The following is an 18,814-nucleotide window of genomic DNA, read 5'->3' as shown; positions in this document are numbered from 1 at the left end:
TGACCCCCAAGCATTTTCCTCTCTGTCCCTCACGAGACGCGTTAGTTGAAAGCAGATACGTACACGTGTGGTTTTGCCAGCCGTGTCAGCGTGTCTCCAGCTGGCTTCCTGCTGAGATTCAATCGCTGTCGGATGGATTGAAAGGTGTCGATTACATCTGCGTGCCGCTGCGTTGCGCCTCCAGGCGTGAAAGCGGCATTGTGGTTAGCCGTAGTAGGAGAGACAGCAACAAAGTACATGAGGAGGAGGTGAAAACTGCTGTCAAGCCTTCAACCTCAAGGCTTCTCACACTAAAGTACTTCATTGTCAAATTGCTACACAAAGCCAACAAAGCATGTAATGATCGGGAAAAAGAAGACTGACTGGAGCCCCACGGATTTACTCTTTGAACGTAGTTCTTGAGTGGCAACTTGCTGCTTTTTCCTGACACCAGAGTGATGGAATATCCCGCTTTGGTTGATACTGCGTATGGCCCGTTATGTCAAGCTGTCGGCTCTTATATAACGGCCGTGTGTAATAGAATTCTCTGCAGACGGGCTGCGGACTAAGTGACTGTGCATTGCGACGCAAGATAGAAAGCAACTCGTTGATTGGACCGCAGGGAGGCCGAGCACCGCGACCCCTTGGCTGCTCGAACTGACCTATTCTTCGTCCAAATGTCAGGAGATGATTATGGAACACCGTCAAGCTAAGGTCAAGCATTTTTATTGCGAGGAGGTCGCTCTGTCTCTGGCTTGTCAGAATACCTCTGTTAACTCAGCGGGTGTCGTTGTGAAAAGGTGTAAGCGTGAAGTACACAACACATGAACAGCGACACACAAGTGGACGCGGTAGAGAGTGGGAGGGAGGAGTCGTCTAGGATGGCTCCAATTGATGAATGAAAACATGAAATGGGACTTGCTGGGAAAAATCTTTGGATACAGATAGTTAAGTCGATCGAGCGGCTACGCAACCAAGTAGGAAATTAAACAAGCAACTCGTATCAATCTTGGCCAATTCTGAACATGTATCCATACCAACCGGGATCATTTACCGTATTTTCCGCACTATAAGGCGCACTTAAAAACCTCTAATTTTCCAGTGGGCCTTATAATCCGGTGCGCCTTATAGTGCGGAAAATACGGTACATATGAACTGTCATCACACCTCAACAAAGTTAAATTGTGACTTTAAACAAGTGCCATCCGTTTGCAGTCTGGACTCGGATGACGTGAAGCATGACATCAGAGTGAATAGGTAAGCAGAGCTGCATTGTGTTTTGTTTTGTTTTTTTAATGCGCAGGTTAGCAAATTTAACTTCAAATAAGTAGCATGAAGGTTGTTGGCATGTTAAATGATGAGTGAATCCGTCTTCCTTAACGCGACCTTTGGTCCGAGGCTATTTCAATGCGATTCCCCAAAGAAGCAATGCGGCTGTTTCATCCTACAGGACATTTCACTCCTGCACACACCTGTGTGAATAAAGCACTCTTGTATTAGGAAAGTGTGTGTAGAGGGAAATCAAGCACGCTCGGATTTCCCGAAGCCTTGGGGTAACATCAAGACACTGCATGTTTTATCATCGCAAGACAAGAGCTTGCTCCACGGAGCGTAACCATCAGACGCTTAAGGATCTTTTCTTTGCTTACAAGACGGCATTCACTAAAATAGTCACTTTATCTGGTAACCAACTGGCGTAATGAGTACAGATGAGGTCAGATGAGGATTTTCAACATCAGCAACAACCAACACACCTGCTGTCAGTGAGGCTGTTTGCCCTGAAATGATCCCGGACGCTCACGTGATTGAGCCTGCGCTCGTGTTTACTCGACCACGATTCGGTCGCGCTGTCCCCGCATGACCTCCCAATCTCACGAGCCAACCCTTCGAATTCTTGCTCAGAAGGCTTGAAATTGTCAGGCACAGCGTTGCTTTTGATGATGTTACAGTTTCATGGATGAGTGCAACACACATAACCTGCCCTGGGCCCCGTTTCCTCTGCGCAAATACTCGCCCCGATGCACAAGGACAAGCCGTAACCTTCGCTGACATGACAAAGCGGCGGGCTGTGTAAGACTCTGATCAGACACAGCTGTTTGCCTCTTAATGGTGTGTGGCGCCTCACATGACAGCCTCTCGTACAATAATGACCATCCATTAGGGAGATTCACAAATATGATTTACTGCCTTTGAACTCGGCGACATTGAAATGGATCGCTTGATACGAACCACCGTCCGTTAATACGTGGACAAATGCGTAAATAAGCTTCTGTTCAAGTAATTGCCGGGTGCAGGAATACGTGATTTCATTTGTTAGCCTCCTCGTACTGGTTATGAATCGTTAGCTAATCGGCGTTTTTCCACGTGAACGCTATTCATCGGTTGATTTGACTATTTTAGATGAAACAAGGGGAGCAATTACCGAGCGGCCGCAGGGACTTGAAGAAGTTAATTAACGTTGAGCTTCTCGCCATCTCGATGTCGTTTTTGTTCCGTTTAATTGCAATTAGGACCAGAATTAATTGACTGTCTTCAATTGAGTTTGACGTTTTGACAACGACTAGCCGGCGCACTGTATTGAATTATGCAAACCAACAAAGGCATTAGCTTGATTATTCATTGGATGTCTTGTTAGGTGCTGATTTAGACTTTATAGTAACTGCGGCCTGAAGGGAGCGAAAAATGATGGTGATTCTGCTGTAAGGACCCATGACTGATAGGGCTCTCTTGAAATCGTATTTTCAATTTGCGCAGTGATGTGGTGGGAACCAAAGTGATGGCCGCAACCCCTTAAATACAAATTCAAATTGTTCGCTGCTTGCGGGGGATTGATCGGAGCATTTCAGACTGAGTGAGTGAGCGAATGAGCGAGTGGCAGGTACTGGCTCCAAATCCCGGAGAACTGACCGAGGTTGATTGACAACTGTAGTCAAATGGTTGAAGACAATGCCACAGGGTGACAGGAAACACGAGGGTCGGATCAAGAGGGCTCTCCGTCTCCCTCGGGTTTGTTTCGGCTGAGGTGCGCGTCTGCAAAAATACACTCGACCCAAACATAAAGCCTTTGTTTCGGTCATTGTTGCAAAAAAAGTTGTTTCAAATCTTTTCACATCAGTGTTAGCTTTGGACTTTAAGGAGTTAGTCTATATTTGCTTGTTGCCGGGAACGCAATGTTGGCTATGCAAACGTTTCCATTTGTGAGCTCATCTGTGCATGCGGATGCTGGCGAGAGTTACCTACCCGTAAAGCAAGTAGCGGCGCTTCAGGCGTTCATATTCACAGACGCTTAAACTCGCTGATGCGCCACCACCGCAGCCATGATGGATGTCTCTCTTTTTTTTTTCCTCTGGAAATGACCCTTATATTGTCTCCGCCATGGCGGGTGCACTGTTGATTTCTGTGCTGGGGTTTTTCCTCAGCGAGGGGTTAGAGAGTCCTTGAAAAGCAATTTGTCCACTTCTATCCTCACCTTCTATGCTGGCTTCTCCCGCTACTTCCAACCGTCTTCCCTTCCCCTCTCACGGTAACGTTGCACTCTATCTTAATTTTCTGCTGGGCTTTCATCACCTTCGGACTCCCACCTTTTTTCTGTACTCCCGTATTACTCTCTTCCTCCACAGCATAGACGGGATGGACTTGAAAAAAAATCAAACCCGGTGGTCGCCCCTTGCTAGGTAATTCTCCTCATAATGGAGCCCAAGGGTTTCTAAATTGATTGAGAGGACTGTGTGAAGGTCATTCAAGTAACCCCGCAGGATTGTGACGGATGTCTTGTGTGATGGCTCAATGTGCTGAATCCCAGTTGACTTTATGGAAAAGGGTCAAGTGTTGCTTTTACGTGGAAGACCAATCCGGAATTACACTCGGTAGAAGTCTTAAACACTTTATCTCTGTGGTGCCTTCATGGCATAATGTTTTTTTTTCAGACATTCCTGCACCCATCTGGCCGAAATAAGCCCTCGGCCACCCTAAAAGAAATTGTAGCACCACTCATCACCCCGACTACTTGCATTCAAACATCTGTCTGAGAGCGCCCAAAAAAATATTGTGGTCTAAACCTCAGAAACTCCGAGACTGCCAAAAGTTCCCACGGAGTGTGTCTCCAAAATCCCGGACAAGCTGTCAGAGCCAGAAAGACTAGGTGAGATTCACTGAGCAGATCAACTCAGTCAACACCCAAGGTTTATTTTTCGATACAGTATTTTTATGACAGCTGGAGCTGTTTGAGTCTACTTGAGTAAACCTCTGAATGCATTCAAATAAAATGTATTAACTGGTGGATCCATGACCTACCACCTGCCAATACTCTAAGATGTTCAAATGACTTTTGTCTCCAACCAGGAGCTGGATCTGCTCGTAGAACTCAAATAAAAAGCCAAGTCAGGTTTTATCTTGCGCTCTCCATCCCGAGGTGTCGATCCGTCTCAGCGATAATCAACAGGCGTGATTGTTTCATTCGTTGTGAGATTGGTGTCTTGCGTCTCCGATGCACATTCTCAGCTTGCGGGCCTTTTGTTCCGCGGGCCTTTGTGGCAACCGGCCCGGATTCATTGAAACTCTCCGCTGCTGAATGAGCTGCTTTTTGTCACACACCCGCTGGAACGTGCACACACGCACGCACGCTCGGCAGCATGCACAAAGGCTGAAGCTCTGCCAGCATTTCGTGGGATAATCTACCTTCCTGAAGGTTGGCCACCGCACCCGCCCTTTTCCCTCTTTCCCACTGCAACGCCGCTTCTTCGTTCTTATCTGCCCCGTGGAAGCAGGATGGCGTTTCCTGCCAAATGTTGGAAGCGGCAGGCAGCCTTTCCAAACAAGAACATGTATGAAGACATTCCACTACTAGAGAGAGGGGGGGGGGGGGGTCTCAACTGCCCTCCCCCATCTTTTCCTCTGCTGGACCCTCACACGTGCAGCAGCGTAGTAGACTGCAGCCATTGAGCACACGGCTATGGACATGGAAATGAAGATAGCTGATGGCTGTGTATGCGTCAGGGAAGAAAAAAAAAAGCATGACTATGGATGAGAGAAGGGTAGGAGGATCTGTGTGTGTGTGTGTGTGTGTGTGTGTGTGAGAGAGAGAGAGATGGCGTTTAGCTAAATCCCCCCCCAAGAGGGATTTAAAAGATTAAATCTGATCCCGCATCATCTATGATCATAAGTCACCTCATTGAATTTCTTAGATTGTGTGGCAGGGATCCTTCACGCACACTTTACCGAGTTTCTTTCGCTCAATTGAAATTTCACGAAAGCTTAACTAAAACAAGTCTCCCAAGTCCCGACAGCAGCTCGTGGGATGATCATACGTCGCCACTCAAGTGCGGGAGCGCTTTGGAGACGGCACATGGAGATGGAGGCTAAATGCTTCGACGACAGAAAAACACTAATAGACGCAGAATCGGTGAAAGGTCAAGTAGGTCTAATTTAGAACTAACAGCCGCTTGGGTGTTCTCCTAATGACAAAGGCGGTTCAACTGTGATGGGGGGTCCGGGGGGGGGTATAATTAGTAGGCTTATGAAAACTCCACCACAGGAGAATATTTCTAAAACAAACATTTACATGGAAAAGTGATCACTTGAGCGGGCTTTAAATAATTGAGAGTGTTATTTAAAATGTGCAAGAGTTCTCCGTTCCAGCGAGCGGTCCATCAATAGTAGCACGTTATGAGCAAAGTCTGCGTGAGGTGATAAATCACTTTGTTGCGCCGTGCGTCCGGATTGCTGCCAGAGACGGAAGATACGTGCTTCTCGTCTGCTCACCCGCTGCTTTTTCAACACCTCTCATCAGTTTTGCACAAAGGAGGAAGATGCAAATGTGCAAATGGTGGCTGCATGTGTTTACTTTTTGCGTGCTTTCTCATGTTGGCCCACATTAAGTGACAGAAATGATTTAATGAGGCCCGATACGGCTCCTTGAGCACTTTCAGATTAGATTTTTTTTGTTTAATTGGCACATTACCCATTTAGGACTCCACTTGAGTTTTACTGCCAAAGCTTTGAATGCAGGGCAAATAAAATCTGTCCAAGAGTCATGAAGTAACTGCATCATACTTCAGCGGTAATGTCTGTCTGGTCGCGTATACAACAAATAGGCCGCTTTCACAGGACTGAGCCTTTCACGTCAGGGTTTCGAAACACCCCCCCCCCAAACCCCCGAGCAATGTGAAACCAGACGTGCGGTGTCAAACGCTTTTGCTCGTATTTCACAAGAACCCAGAGAAGCCAACTTTGAAATGTTATGACTGTGTTTAAATGTAAACAGTTCAGCTTTATTCGAATATATGTCGGACAAATGACACAGACTGATTATTCCCTCGTAAATGTATGACTTTGCCGAGCCCGGCTGGCAATCATGAAATGAGTCGTCACCATTTTCAAGTAATGCCCTAATTTCAGAATCAATGACCTTGATTGTGAAAAGCGCACTGAGAATTTTTGTGACTTCCCACAAGTGAGAACTACAGCAGCCTTATGGTCAAAATGAGTTTGGCCAAATTATTTTCTTGGAACAATGTAATCATGACATTAAGACTATTAGGAGTGCATTGGTGACTGGGAAGATAGTCACTTCCTCCAACCAGCTAGCTAATCTAACATTAGAAAGCTTTAAGCATACAGACGCGAATAACATCGCAGCTGTTGAGACATGACTCGTGACCTTGATAGCTTTAAAAATGACATTTTTACATGTGACAGTGCTCACAGGGATTTCAGCAGCTGTCGCAACCACAATTGAAATCAACAATCTTACCATCACTAATTTGTTTATTTTATCTTGGCATTCTTTTAGACACCCTTTAAAACCACAGGGACCAGATTTGTCGTCTGGAATGCTTGGCTTTTTGTTTTGATACAGATTTGTTTCACCACGTGCACATCACTTGTTCAAATTAATAAAAGGCCCTCACTGTTTGTTTTCTCAATTTCTCTCCAGAAAGTGAAGGATCTGTGCTTAAGGGTCAGCACAAGAAAATCTGTAGTACGGCCCTCAAACTCAATGTTGTCAATCATGAGCAAAATAGGCTTCAATCTTGCAAAATAAATGTTAAACTTTTTGGGAGGAATTAATTACGGGAGCAGTAAGACAAGGTCCCTGGTTGATTTGGCTGAATTTCAGTTGACCATTTCGATGAATCCCAATTAGCGCAACGAGATAAGTAGCTGTAATTATCGGGTGGAGGGCCGACTTATGTGGAGACAGACACATTTGACTTGAATCAGAACGGGGGAGACCGGCACTCGTGGAGAGCAGGTAATGAGCAGACGAGATTCACGCAAGCTCTCCCCCACAGAGAGTCTTGACTTGGGCAGAGTGAAGCGACACATTCCGTGACCCTGCCTGACAGAGACACAGGAGTGATGAAAAGTGTCATTTTGCAGAAGATGGATGAAAGAAAGTTGGAAAAGTCTAACAGAGGCATTGAACCACTCAAGAGTCACGTGCAAACATCCATGATGTCATACTTAAGGCTGCTTTTGTACAACTTTTTTATTGCAGTAAATTGTAATGTGATTTAAAAAAAAAAAACTTTTACTTAATATCGAATGATACTGCTTGTAGAAACTATTAGCGTATTATAATGAGTGTATATGAAAAGCAGAATGACATTTTAATGAACCGATGATGGAATACCGCTTAAAAAAGGAGGACGGGAAAGTTCATATTTCTTCCTACTCCTTTTCGAACTGAATACATCAGCAGGTAAATTGGCACGATTGCTGTTTTGACACACATCAAGCCTTTCAGTGCGATAAGGCCGGCTTCTCGTCTATGATTTCGGGGGGTGAGCTAAGGTGAGCCTGTCAAATATGCCAGTAGTAACTGGCTGTTATTAAAAGGACTGTGAAATCTCCATCCAGACTTTTAAAGCTGCCGGCGCTGTGATTGGCGGAGAGCGATCACGTGGTGCAGTGCAGTCAGTCTCTGTGCCGTGCCTGGAGCCAGCGCTGAGTGGAGCCTGTCTGCCAGCAGCTTCAGCAGCGGCTCGATCTGGATCCCAGCGCACTCGCTGACAATTCAAGGAGGCCCCCCTTTTTTTTTTCTTCCCCCCCTTCTTATTTGCCGCGGATTATTGTTCACCATGGGTGACAAAAAGAGCCCTACCAGGTAATGCGACCGCCTGTTGACCAATTTGCTCTCGCTCGAGGCGCCGCGGGCTCGCTATTCGGACGCCTTTCCTTCACTCGGGGATCGTTTCTCCCCTTTTTCACTCGCTCTGCCACAGCTAAGCTAGACGAGTGCAGTCACTATGGCGGCTTCTCGCGCCCTGCGAGGCAGTCACTTAACAAAGGGATTTTTTCGCAGGAAACGCCTGGCAGTCTCCGAAAGGCTCTTCCGTCTCTAGGCAGCGTGCTGGGCGGTCCAATGTCGAATTGGACATTGTTTCGTATGGCACGACACGTTAACGCTTCGGTGCCGAAAAAGATCAGCCAGCGCTAGGCTAACTGGCGACCCGCAATCGGACGCTGGTCGCAGTCAGCAATTAGGAGATAAGCAACGAGGTCCACTTGGCGGGTCGCGAAGCAAAAAAAAAGAATAATTCGGGGACGACCCCCCGCTGCTTCGCGCCGTGCCTTTGAACGTCGCTCGTTGTCGCCTTCATCCAAAATCGCCTTTTCTTGGTTCTTTTATCGTAAATGTGTCACAAACTCAGCATCATGTGTGTCTTGTTGTTTGTCAGGCCAAAAAGACAAGCCAAACAAGCTGACGACGGCTACTGGGACTGTAGCGTGTGCACCTATCGGAACACAGCCGAGGCTTTTAAATGCAGCATCTGCGATGTGAGGAAGGGCACATCAACAAGGTATTGTGGCGCTCTCTCTCCTCCCTCTCTCTCCATCTCCATTTCTCCCCTGGAAGCACTGGCGTTGCTTCGTTATTTATAGGAATGCAACTTTGATGGACAGTGGGACTTTTTGATGGTCACCTCTGCAAACGTTGAGCTCATTCGTTTGAGGGGTTTTGCCCAAGGTAAGGAAGGCATGCTGGTGCTGCTGCTGAGGAGAGGTGGGGGTGCTTTGCGTGCATGCTTGCTTGAAGGTGCTCACATGGAGAAACAGCAGTGAGGCGGAAAAATAAGGAGAAAGGTGTGCTCGTCCGTAGTCTGTATTTGCCATTTAATTACGGGACATTTGAAGAATTGGACATCGTTTTGATCGTGTCTGTCGGTAGGTGGTGACGTGACGGCTGTCATTGGTCATTCTCCATTGCGTGCCCCCTAACTTCACTTGAGGTATTCAAGTTAAGTTGGTTAAAGTATTTGAATGATTCCTATAAGCGTGCTTACGTGTCTTCAGTGAGAATCAAACTTGAGGGGAGATTTCTCAGAAGAAGAAACTGAGACGAAATCACAGTCACGTATCACGATGGGGTTCCCTTCAGGTTCTTCATAATAGCACCCACGCTTTCCTGGCAGAGAGCGTTTTTGATGACAAATAAGTGTGCGCGCCACAACTTAGTTTGCACGTCATGAGACTGAAAGACAGATGAGTCATTTGTGGTTTGCTGCGGAGTCCTTCCGATTCTAACCGCTCGAATTTTACAGCGAGCGTTCGACCACCACCCGTCAGGACTGGGAGAGCGTACGTGCCTCTGCTGGTTTACCGAGGAGCGCAAACATGGCTTAATTGTCCTGCTCCCCTCCCCCACGCGTCCATTTGAGGACCGCGCCTGACGATGCGCACTCCGCAGAAGCAGGAAACAGATAAGCGTGTTGTAGCCGTTGCATCGTAGCGTCTTGGCAGGAGTCGGCATGTTTGTGTTTGGCCCGTGACAACGCTGTCGGGCTTGTCGCGTACGTCTGTTTGATCTGAGGACAGAACCTTTGATTCGTGCAGTTGTTGGGTGGCCTTTGAATTTAATGAGTACCAGTGCTCCCCGCTGAATTCAATTAGGGTTGGAGGATTGGCGGAGGCGTTTTATGCCGCGATGCATCGAGCGGCTCACGTCGCCGTTTGAAACGCCGACACTCCTCCGCTCATCCAGAGCTCGTCATCGGCGGGTGCGGGAAAGAGAACCTGTTTGCAAACATCTCCGAGTCGACTCGTGCCAGCTATCCTTTGGGCTGTTGTGTCGTTCTGGTGTTTTCCAATCACGTGATCAGATCAGTCATAATATCAGCTTTGCAGTCAAGTTGCACTTTGCATCGGTTCACAATGCTGCGGCAAATTGGCAACGGCGAAGGCGGCGGTTGACCCTTTGCGGATTAGCTCCCACTTGTGCTCTTCTGAGCTAATGAATTGGCAGCTTTTTGACCAGGGAACTGAAGACTGCAAGTGCTCTCATTCAAAGCAGCAAGATGCACGCCGGTGTCAACTTCTGCAGAGCACTTGCTTGTTTTGACAGTCGTGACACTTGAACCAATCTTTGGGTTCCTTTAAAATAACAACCGCATGACTTGATTGATTTAAACTCAGACGTGGTGGAGTCTGAGTCTAAATGTTCACGTCCAAACGAGCTGCGGGCAGGCTAGCGATAGGTCCCCGTTTTAATTTGTGATTCCCCAGCCAAAGAATGCGTGTTAACAAGGACAAACCGCGGCTGTGACGTGAGCACGGAGGGACACTTCCTCCCCCGTCAGGGCGCAGCCTAGCGAACCTGTTGACCCAGTCCCGCGCCGTGATGTAACTCGATCTCCAAGTAGGCTAAATGGAGCCTTGCCTCTTCAACAAGGACGCCCGCTGCCTTTTGGCACCTGACCCCCACGGCCATGGACAAGCCCGTTCACTGCCGGACACTTTGAGATGTTTGTATGGGGGTACCCCAAATGTTCCTCATTGTTGCTCACAGGAAACCTTCTTCAGCTTTATTGGCATCAGCACTCAAACCTGAGCAGGCCCTGTGTGTGCGCCATGGACCGTGGCCCAATCTTTACATGTTTTTAAACGTCCTTAATGACTTTGTGAGATTTGGCAGAGCTTCCGTGCGTGCTTCAATACAATTGCCAATTTGGCAGTCTGACAAAACAGACAAATGTTGAGCGCTGAGTCGTGGTGCGTAGCGTCCAGGGGAACGCGATCACGCAAGCAGAGCGGGGAGAGAGTCTCCAAAGAATTCAGAACAAGACACGAGGGGGAAATGAGGGCATTTGGATGTGTTGAGTCACCGCTGGCTGAAAACATAAAGCGTGCACAGAAGGATGAGATTTTTACTGGAGGTGAAGATTTGTTTCAACGTCACTGAGAGTGTGTGCATGCGTGTCGCCAAAAAGACCGGAGGGGGGGGGGGGGGGGGGTCGGCATAGCTTTAAGGAGGATATGCCCATTCAGCCAAGCGTCTCAAGGGGCTCCAAAGCAGAGTCAAGCGCATCATTATCCATTGAGAGGGAGCCGACGCTCTTTTTTTTCTTCATAGCGCCGCCATCAAGCTTGGCGGCGGAATCGACTGGCCGTACAATAAAGAGCCGCCACGCTCGCGGGGCGCAATGAAGAGTTGCAGCGCCGACATTGAAATGCAATATTTCCTGTCGACTGCAAACGAGATGAGCCGGGGCAAAGTTACAAGAAGGCTCATGCTGGGTCGCAAATCTCATAACCGCTGTCGCTATACTTTCTTGCATCTTTGTTTTGTGTCGTGCAAATTTGAGACCCTCTTAAATGTGTTGAGATTTCCAGACGAGAGGGTTAGGAATGTCCACTGTCGATTGTTGTAGTTGAATGGATGTTTTGTTTGAGAAGTTGGTTTGCGCGCGGCAAGATTGCACGACTTGAGCTCGGAGTTGACGAACGTGCCACGGGGCGAATTGTCTGCCGCTGTCCAAACAATGCGGGCAGACAAGGCGTCCTCACAGCGAGCGCTGCCGCTGAACGAATTCGCGCCAGATTCCGATGGGTGTGTCCTGCCCAGTTGGTTTTGATTGATTCCGAGACTCGAATGCATCATGGAACAACACATCCCATTATGGAAAGACATGATGACTTGATGTGGCATTTTCAACTAAGTGTGCGAGACTTGCTTAAATTACAATTGAGAGCGTGAGGTGTTGATTTGATGACACACTATTGATGAATCAATGCATTTTTTTTTTTTATGATTTATTAAAACCTTTTTCTATTTCTTGATCAAGATAAATGACAAGAAAGTACTTTCATTTTGATTTGACAAAAGAGGGCATGTTTGACACAGATGCAAAAGCAGATGCGGCAGATGTCCACCGGCATGTCACTCGAGGCAACAAAAGATCGGCTCGGCAAGAGAAAGGCTTCCAAGAAGGGAGGCGGACAAAGCATCACGCTTCGCAAAAGGTAGCCACGGCGGCTAATGTGCAGCGACAAAGCGCGGCCGGTGGCAGGCTGAAAGAAGACAAGAGGGAGAACGATGAAGTGCCGCTAAAGAAAGGAGCTTGACAAATGAGTGATGTCAGCAATACCGCCTGAAGCGCTTCAGACTTTGCAATGACACGCTGCCGTCTGCCGGGACTTCCGGGCACTTTGCAACCTTGTCAACCAATTTTGGGTGAGCACGGATCCGAAATCAAGCCGAACGCAGCCAATGGCTCTTCTGATTCTTTGTCTAGAAACGCGCTAAAAAAAACGTGTTGGCTTCCCCAAAACGTACGCCTGAAATGCTGACGCAGAAGGCGGGGATGTAAAACGCTCCCGTGGGTGAGTGAGAACCAAGAGCGAAGCGGTCCAGACCGAAGCTCCTCTTCAGGCGCCGTCCTCATTTAACCTGCTGAGCGCGCACACAAAATGCTTGATCCGATGTGACAACGCCGAGGCAGTTGCCGCCATTGATCGTCGGCTCGGGGCGAACGCGAGATGCGCTTTTGTTTTCGGCGATGCATCCAAGTAAACTTGCAACAATGTCACATCTGCTTAATATCGCTTGCGTGCTTGCGGGGAATGGAGCGGCATACTGTCGTGCTGTTATCCATCTTGTATTGTGTTGTGTCTGTAATTTGTGACCTTTCGAACACATTAGGACCAAACAGTACTCAGTCACCGAGGAGTATTCGTAGAAAATAGCGGCATATCCGATGACCGGTTAATGCGTTTAAAAGAAAAAAGAAAACCAGATGCGTTACACGGCTCTGCTCCATTACCCTCCCTTCGCCGTGGTGGGGGAAGGGAGAGCCTCCCACGCTTGTACATAATCCTCAAAGTGTAATACAAGTGTTGACACAGATGAATGCGTGATGATCATTTGTTGGTTCATGCTTGTCAGCACATGATGGGGATCTTTTGTAGTTAAACAAAGCCCCGGAGCCTCCTCGTATGCGAGATGCCAGTGATGTGCTGCGGGATCAGACTAAGTGTGCGAGCGTGTGTGTGTGTGCGTGGAGGAATACATGCTAGTCATGTGGCCAGCAGCTACCCAAGCTCAGAGACCAACCCAGTTGGCGCCCAAATGAAAAACAAGCCTCGCCTCTTTGCCGTCTTTTGATGAATGTGTTCTAAAAAAAAAAAAAAAAAATGACCGTAATGGTTACTGTCAAAGTTCTCGCTGTCTGTCCGTCTCTTCGTAGTGATGTCAGGATAGCAGAATTTCAGTTCGAATCTATTACTGCTCCGGTTTAGAGATGACCAGACATCCCTGTTTTACCGCACATGCTCTTCTGAAACCTAAAAAAATGTCCGGGAGGGATTTCAAAATTGTCCGGGGTTTTTGTGTTTTGACTGCCGCCGCCCACTCCAGCGCTCTTGCTTGTTGGTACCGAAAGGTTCTTTTGACAATACTAGTCTCGTGTTGCCCCTTGCCTTCACTCATGCTGGCAGGAAATAATTGCTTCTCGTCCTCGCCACTTGAAATCAAGAGGTGCGCTAACTCACGCTTTCCTGTCGCGTCTCAATCTCTTCCACTCAACCTTTTTGTTAATTGCCGTGTCTCATTTTGCGTACTTGTAATTCCGACGCGCGCTGGATAGCCGGTAATTGTGTCTGGCTCGGATGCTTAACATCCACACACATGCCAAGCATCCTGATTTGTTTGTATTTTGTCACCCACTGCCATAACGTTAGTGTTGTCTTTACGGTGGCGTCTGATTGTTTTGGCTGAGTCGCAAATGTTCCCAACTAAATCAACATTTCCGAAATGTTGCTAAGAAGAAATGATAACCTTGGCATATCTCTGTTTACCGTCTGTTGACGGTCTCCTTTTCACGGTCATTTGCCAAGCATCTTTTACTTCATTTGAATCGAACTCTGGCGTCCCGTTCAGAGAGTTTCGAAGCCTGCGTTTGGTTTCAGGATCAGAAACGGAATAAATCGTTCTTGGCCGAGTTTGTTGAACCTCCCCCCCCCCCGGGGACTGAGTGAGGAGCTTTTCAAGATAATGACGGTCATTTCGGGGCATCCTGTGCAGAGCGACACAAATACTCCCAACAGTAGCAGCAGAATCGAAGAGTAAGCGTGAGGGGGGCTGTCAATAGTCCATTGGGGTGCAAAGGGGAGGTAAAGTAGCGGACAAGGATTTCCCACTGCGAGAACTTGCACTCACTTGCCGTGATTGGCCTGGAACGGATTGGCAGCTGAAAGCCGCCTGTTGTGCTCAATGGAGTTGGAACAGTTGCACTCAACCTGTTTCTGCTCTCAATTTCATTCATTGTTGCGAAGGAAAAAAAGCAAAAATAGGTTTGGTGGTTGTTGCATTAATGAAGCAAAAATATTTATGATTCTTATAGATGCCATCCCCTGGACTGGAGCTACTTCCGACTCAGTTAAGGACTTAAATTGCAAAGCTATAATAAAAGTCCATGTAATTGCCCCATGTTGCGCATTCAAGTGTGAGCAGTAAGTAAATGTTTGAACACACAGTGGTGGCAACTGCAACACAAAACCGCCGAGCCCAAAATCGAACTACAAGCCAGCACACACTGGCGCAGAACATCATTTTCTTACTTGAACTTGAATCTGTGTAGAAAAGGCAAATGCTTGAGATAATCACTTGTTGACCAGCGGCTAGTTTGGCTTCACTTCTGGACAGAATTTGCACACTTTTAGAAAAACATTCGTCTCCGTAAAGTACTGTTCCGCAGCCTAGTAGATGGAGGGGGGGGGGGGGTCTCTTTGGCTAGACGTTCTATTTTGCAACTGCAATCGGAGACGAGAGAAACATTTTCGGTCTATATTAGCATCTCTTATGAACCATTAACGGCCCCGTGTGGGCACTTAACACACGAGCCCCGTGCTCCGCGCAAGCACGCCAAGGAAATGCGCAGCGAAACGGCCCGCGGCTCATCACCGTTCGCCACAGCTGCCGTATTGATTTGAGAGTGGTGCGAGTATCATGACAAGATTGACTTGTGGTCAGCTACACAATCCCGCTCCCTGCGAAGAAGGACTGCCTGAAAGAGCTGGCAGCAGGAGATTACATGTTGCGGCCTCGAGAGAGATCAATTGGATAATCTGACTGTCATGTTTGAAAGTGTTGGCCAAGTAGACTAAAATACACTGCTCTTGAAAGTCAAATCAAATTATGTTCAGTTTCATATTATTATTTGCTTTGGGAATGATGACATTTATGCTAGGTAGAATTTAGCCGCAGGAGTCTCGGCTGTGCGGCAGCTCCATCACGTCCCCGCAGAGTGCCGGCCCGTGACAAACAAATGGGGCTGCGCGTGCTCTAATCAGATTAGAAAAGCTAAGTGATGTGTTGCAAATGTTCCACCTTGCGATCCCAAGCATTCATTTTATGACGGTCGTGGCCTAATGAGATTAGCTCCCGAACAGGCAGGCCGCCTGCGAGTAGCCGTCGCTCAATAAGGCTAGCCCCCTTGCTTGTTGCGCAAGCGTGGTCGGCCGCGGGCTCTGTCGGGAGGCTAATCCATATTTGGCTCAACTCCACAGGAAACCCAGGATCAACTCCCAGCTGGTGGCCCAGCAGGTGGCCCAGCAGTATCCCATGCCGCCCCCGGCTAAAAAAGAGCGACGGGAGCGGAGCGAGCGTGCAGACAGGGAGCGGGCGGACGGCGAAGGCGAGAGCGTCCTCGGGGAGGCTCGCCCCGAAGGCGAGCGCCCTGAAATAGTGAGGCCCGAGAGGGAAACTCCTCCCCCTGACAAGGACAAGAGCGACAAGGAGCAACCCGTCCAAGACAAAGCCGACAGAGAGAAAGACGTCGTCCCGGCCGTCGCCAAGAAGCCCGGCATTAAAAAGAGCAGGTCGGTGGCGACGGGGGGCCGGACGGACACCTTTCGCCCGGGGTGGCATCGTCTCACATGTCTTTTCATCTGTCCTCCCCCAGACCCAAATCGGACAGCCATCAGAGTCCACCCAGCGACAAACAAAGTATACAGTCCGGCAAATCTGCAAGCAAGACCAACAAGGACAGTCACATTTCCAGGTGGGTGAGGAATTCAACTCGTAAGCAGGCCTGAGCGATCTCGCAAACAATCTCATTCTCATTTGTTTCATTTTTCAGCTTGATATTGCGATTGTTTTTTTTTCTTTGGGTAACGACGTCACGCTTCCGATGAAGCTGTTGAACTTTCTCTCCCTCGTTGTCTCCGTCAGGCCCAAGCTGAAGAACATCGACCGGAGCACGGCGCAGCAGCTGGCCATCACCGTGGGCAACGTGACAGTGATCATCACAGACTTTAAGGAGAAGAGCCGCTCCTCGTCCACATCCTCGTCCACCATCACGTCGAGCGTGGGCTCCGAACAGCAGCATCAGAGCTCGGGCTCCGAGAGCATGGACAAAGGCTCGTCGCGCGCCTCCACGCCCAAAGGCGGCGATCTCTCCGTGGGGCACGACGAGTCCTTCTGAGGGCCCGGCCCGTTCTCCGTCGACCCCGCCCACTCAACCCCCTTTTCCACCCCACGTACTGGACACTATGGATCCCAAAGGGGGAGAGACTGGAGCTCCCCCACGGCCATGCCGCCTCTGTTCTCTGACCAACCTGGAGGCGGCCCGGATGAAGGCAATGCAAGCGCGCCCAACGCGCAAATGAAGGCCTCCGGCCGAAGAGGAAAAGGAGCTGCGGACAGAGTTAACGCCCAAGACGCTTGTATGTATTGTTTTATATTTGGACGTGGATGTGAGGCCAAGTCCATCTTTTTTTTTTAATTTTATTTTTGTCACAAACATTTCTCCGCCAGGCACAATAACCACCCTTATTTTGTTATTATTATTTGTACCTTTATTTATTACCTGTTGCACCTGTATACTTTGATATTTTCCTTATGATGTTGAAGCTTGGCTGCGTAGCTCTGCCGGCCCAATCGTTCCCTCAGTGTTTTTGTTGCCGTTTGAAATGATGCCAGACTACACACACAAACATCAACACACACACACACACACACACGAAGGTGCTAGATACACTGTGAAAAAGTTTTGCAGATCGCCCAGTCACTGTATGTGATGAAGAATCCGATTGTCACTCCCGTTTCCTCAACAATCCCGTCTCACTCTGAACACTGTTAGGACTTTCCTCGTGGCTGCTGTGTGCATCACAAGTCCAAATCCTCAAACTGTCAACTCATAATCTTCTTCAGTATTGTGCGTCCTTAACTGTACAGTGTAGGCTGTTGTGTAAAACACTAAAAGCTGTCGCTATTTGCTCCGTTCCGTTCCGCTAACGTCGCGTTTCCCGGCTCAAGGTGAAGCTGTGCGCCTCTCAAATTGGACTTTTCCGAAGGACGGGTGCTCACGGTCCCACCGGTGAAACCGTACGGGGCCGTCGAAGACACTTGGAAATGGCGCGTTTGTCCTGATGGAATTCTGCCAGTTGCCACTGCAAATGAGTTTAATGTCCTCTTTTCATTTTTGCCAAATAGTCATTTAAAGACCACAGTCATTGGAGGTGAAACTCAAATCACTATGGTGCTCTCTTATTTTGGAACAGCAAGGCTCATCCAATGGTTCTTCTCATTCATTTCCGCTCAGTAGCTGATACCGTAACCACCTAATTTCCTTTCCAACTGTATGAAATTGTATAAAGAATAAATGTGTATATGATATCTTAGTTTTATTTATTGAAGGACCAAAGGAATTTCATATTGACATGATACATAGATGAATAACAATTTGAAATGCAATTACTGCAATTATCTAATGTTTGAGATGAATAACAGTTTAAATAAAGAAAGACTAATATAATCCATGTTAATGGTGTTCTTAATGTGCACGCCACGTCACACTGGACACGTGCAGGTGGCGACGGGCGGGCTGAGTGAACATTGGTCGATGTGACCCCCCCCCCCTCCCTCCCCTCCGCTCATCAGCACACCACCTCCATCCCAGCAGCATTTGAGTGCACAACTTCACATATGCGTTCTCATGAGGGGATAATCAGTTTTTGTAACTCGTGTTTTGATTCTTTTTTTTTGCTCTTAACAATTGGTTCAAATGTAATCATGTACTTCATTGCGGACAAAGAACGCCATCAGTGTTCAAAGTGGGAAGAAGCCAGGCGACTAAAGTGAGGCTGAAAATGGTGGATTTTTTTTTTTTTTTACACAAAAGAACCCAACCCAGTTTTGTAACGCAACCTTTCCAAAATGGCCCTAAAAAGCCATCGCTTCACTTGCCTTATCCGCCCGCACCCACCTAGTAGCGCAAGTAAAACGATTTGTTAAATTATTGACAAATGGTCACGTGATGCATTGCTTGTACATACTTTTCAAATCTGCAAACACTACGAAATGAAATGGCGTCCAAGCTTTTGTTCCTCGTTTCCTTTCCGCGCAAGCATTTCTGTTCTTGTGTGCGACCAGTAACCTTAATTTACTGTGTAAAGATGGTTACATTTTTTTAGCTTTGTTTGTCAGAGATCCAAATATAGAATGCTTGTTTACTGACTGTATATCTTAAACGTGAATTCCTCCACTCGATGTATTATACAAACTCATTCCTCCCTATAAGATGTCTTGTACAATGCTTTTGAAAATGATTGCTCT

General features: G+C 47.8%; 1 protein-coding gene across 1 annotated transcript; it reads left to right on the top strand.

Moving 5' to 3' along the window:
• The first annotated feature begins 7,891 nt into the window (after positions 1-7,891).
• rybpb (RING1 and YY1 binding protein b) lies at positions 7,892-18,130 on the top strand. The gene is made up of 5 exons (XM_061291733.1): positions 7,892-8,086; positions 8,661-8,783; positions 15,766-16,077; positions 16,161-16,259; positions 16,430-18,130. Exons 1-5 carry the CDS (start codon positions 8,061-8,063, stop codon positions 16,680-16,682), a joined length of 813 nt encoding a protein of 270 aa, XP_061147717.1. The 5' UTR covers positions 7,892-8,060; the 3' UTR covers positions 16,683-18,130.
• The last annotated feature ends 684 nt before the right edge of the window (positions 18,131-18,814 follow it).

Source organism: Syngnathus typhle, linkage group LG11 (genome assembly GCF_033458585.1).
Source record: "Syngnathus typhle isolate RoL2023-S1 ecotype Sweden linkage group LG11, RoL_Styp_1.0, whole genome shotgun sequence".
Classification (NCBI taxonomy): domain Eukaryota; kingdom Metazoa; phylum Chordata; class Actinopteri; order Syngnathiformes; family Syngnathidae; genus Syngnathus; species Syngnathus typhle.
This window is presented reverse-complemented; position numbering and strand designations above follow the sequence as displayed.